At 36.4% G+C, this 2,675-nt stretch overlaps 1 protein-coding gene across 1 annotated transcript in view; it reads right to left on the bottom strand.

The window, feature by feature from the left end:
* Positions 1–1,737: 1,737 nt before the first annotated feature.
* BNC2 (basonuclin 2) overlaps positions 1,738–2,675 on the bottom strand; it is a 280,535-nt gene continuing 279,597 nt past the window's right edge. Inside the window, exon 5 of the mRNA XM_018554464.1 lies at positions 1,738–2,428. Coding sequence (XP_018409966.1) covers positions 1,780–2,428 — 649 coding nt within the window. The 3' untranslated portion in view covers positions 1,738–1,779. The remainder of the gene's footprint in view (positions 2,429–2,675) is intronic.

Genomic DNA, 2,675 nt, shown 5'->3' with positions numbered 1-2,675 from the left:
GACAGAAAGGGACCACCTAGAATGTCCTGGAAGCCTACTGGGGCTTTGTTCCTCAGCCTGTGCAAACAATTGTCATAACCTTCAAATCATGACTAGGCTTTTTATTACAATATGACAGTTGCAGTCTTTCCATAACCTACAAAAGCAAAGTGTAGTAACTTATAGCAAACAATTAAAATTAATCGTTTAGTTACTGAAATAGAATACACAGAGATCTGATGGGTTGATGTGGTGTACTGTACTTTGCATAAGGTGATTGGCATTTTTCCTGCTTTACTAAACAAACTTTATTTAGTAAATAATAATAAATAATCCTTCTTGTGTCTTGACTTAAATCTTCATAGAGAAATAATTCCCTATAATACTGACAATAGAACAAATAAGACTTCATATCAAGTGTTGGGACAAACACATAGTTTACAAGTGAAATTCATTGAGTACTACTGTAAATAGGAGACAAAGTAATCTTGTTATCATTGTGTTCAATGTATATCATGAAATAATACTAAAAACATATTGTGGTCCCTCCGTTTACATGTGCAATAATTATGCAGAATACAGGAACAGACGTGCTGATTGTTCCGTAATATGATAGAGGTAAGGGAATTGTCATTATTCGTCTTAAATATATAATAACCCTGTTTGATAGTCAGGTATCACTGGAGTGTGGTATTGGCTCTGAACACAGTTTAAATATTTGATTTTTTCTGTTACATTATAATTTAGCTTTTATTTTCTAAAGGACCATGAAATATGGCTTATACCTCATCAAAATGTTTTCTGCATTTAGGTGATATGTGCAAAATTGGCAGTTCTACCATATAACATTTTGCAAAACTCCTATAATACTTGTTTTATTTGGCAAGTATGCCATTTATATGACCAGACCTGTTAGGCCAAAACATCTTAAGATAACGACATTACTTTAGCTCCTTCAGCACAGGAGATGGTATAATTTTGCCACAAGGATGCTGATCTCAACACTGAAGAGTTAAAATAAGGATATCATTATACACACTGTAGTGTTTGGATGGGGAAAAGTGCATGGCTGCTTTTTTACAAATAGTACAAAACACTAAAGAAAAAAAAATCAATGGTCTGATAGTGCTGTAAGCATGCAACACCAGGATAATACTACATCTAGCAGGTAGTTACAAACCGGTTGTGTTTTGGTGTCTGTGTTGCAAAAATGTGCATTAAAGCTAAAATAAAATAACAGACCTAGACAGCAACCCTTAGTCCTACATACAGCTTGGTGTAACTGCAACAAGAAACCAAGAGTACACAACCATCAATACAATACTGTCTGCCCAAGCGGACTCCATATATACAGGTGAATCTGCCATGCTTAGTGTTCTCAAAATATGCCTAACGGTGTGTTTTTGTGAATTCAAACAAAACAACTGTTCATTATTTTCTCTTGCAAGCAATAGTCACTGGAATATTAAGACACTATCTTTGGAGATAACCAAGTACTTCATTCCATAAAAGAAAAACAAAATCTGTGTAAGTGACCATGTTTTTTGTTTTTTTTTTTCCTTTTTTGTTTTTTCAATTGTCCTCTGGAGGGCAGTTTCACCTTTAAGTGAAAATAAAAAGCACCTAGTGTTTCATAGTTTTCTTTTTCTCTTTTTGTTAAAAAGAATATATATCTAGATTTATATATAGAGATATATAACATACATATACATTTTCTTTATATATGTACGTATATATAAATATGAAGCAGTTCAGTCATGTTGTCTGTGAAATCTGGAGTTTACAGTGTCCATATGAAAGCTATTCCACAGAAGAGAAAGGAATGTTTTTATGGAGATTAGGGTTTTGACTGTGCCGATTTCGGCTGCGTACAGAGGAGAACATCATGTTGCACCCTAGGACTTTGCATTTATGCATTTCCCGCAAGTGCACTGTCTTATAATGAACTCGTAGAGTCCCTTTGTTACTGTACATTTTATGGCATATGTTGCACATTATTCCCCCATTGCTCACAGCAAAGCTGTTGTATAAGGAAGATTCTGATATGTCATTGCCTGGTCCCATGAGAGTGGCAGAAGCATGAATTTTTTGAGAGGACTCCTCAATGTCACTGGCATCATCAGTGTCATCCAGGAGTATACCCTCATCACTGCCCACATCAGACTCCCTAGAGGAATGGATACTGCTGCTGGATTGGACACTGGAGGTCGTGCTCAAATCTAAGACCATGTAATCTTCTGAAAAGCTCCGGCCATATCCATTGATGTGGGAATCCTCTGTTCCGACTGGCGAATTGGTGTCCTCTCTAACATCCAGGCCCAAAGGATGATGACCACCATAGATCTTTGCCAAGAACTCATCTCGTAGGTTGGGCTGAGAGGAGTCCAGCCCCATCTCATCCAGTTCTTTGGTCAACAGTTTGCGGTGGAGGTTAATATTGGCACTGTGTCTGAAAAAAAGAAGATAGATTAAAAATAAATATAAATAAACATAAAAGTAACATAAAAAAGTAAAATAAAATAAAAGTCACATATAAAAAAGGGGGAAAAAAACAACCAAAATGTTTAACGCGCCTATAAACGTACATACGCGTCCGGTGCCCCAGCGCGCAAAAATTACAATTGCGCTACACATGTTACATATCGCCGCGAACGTCGCAGTGAGAGCAATCATTTTAGGGCCATCAATCACTGATA

Source organism: Nanorana parkeri, unplaced genomic scaffold, assembly GCF_000935625.1.
Source record: "Nanorana parkeri isolate BGI_ZX_2015 unplaced genomic scaffold, ASM93562v1 scaffold160, whole genome shotgun sequence".
NCBI lineage: Eukaryota > Metazoa > Chordata > Amphibia > Anura > Dicroglossidae > Nanorana > Nanorana parkeri.
This window is presented reverse-complemented; position numbering and strand designations above follow the sequence as displayed.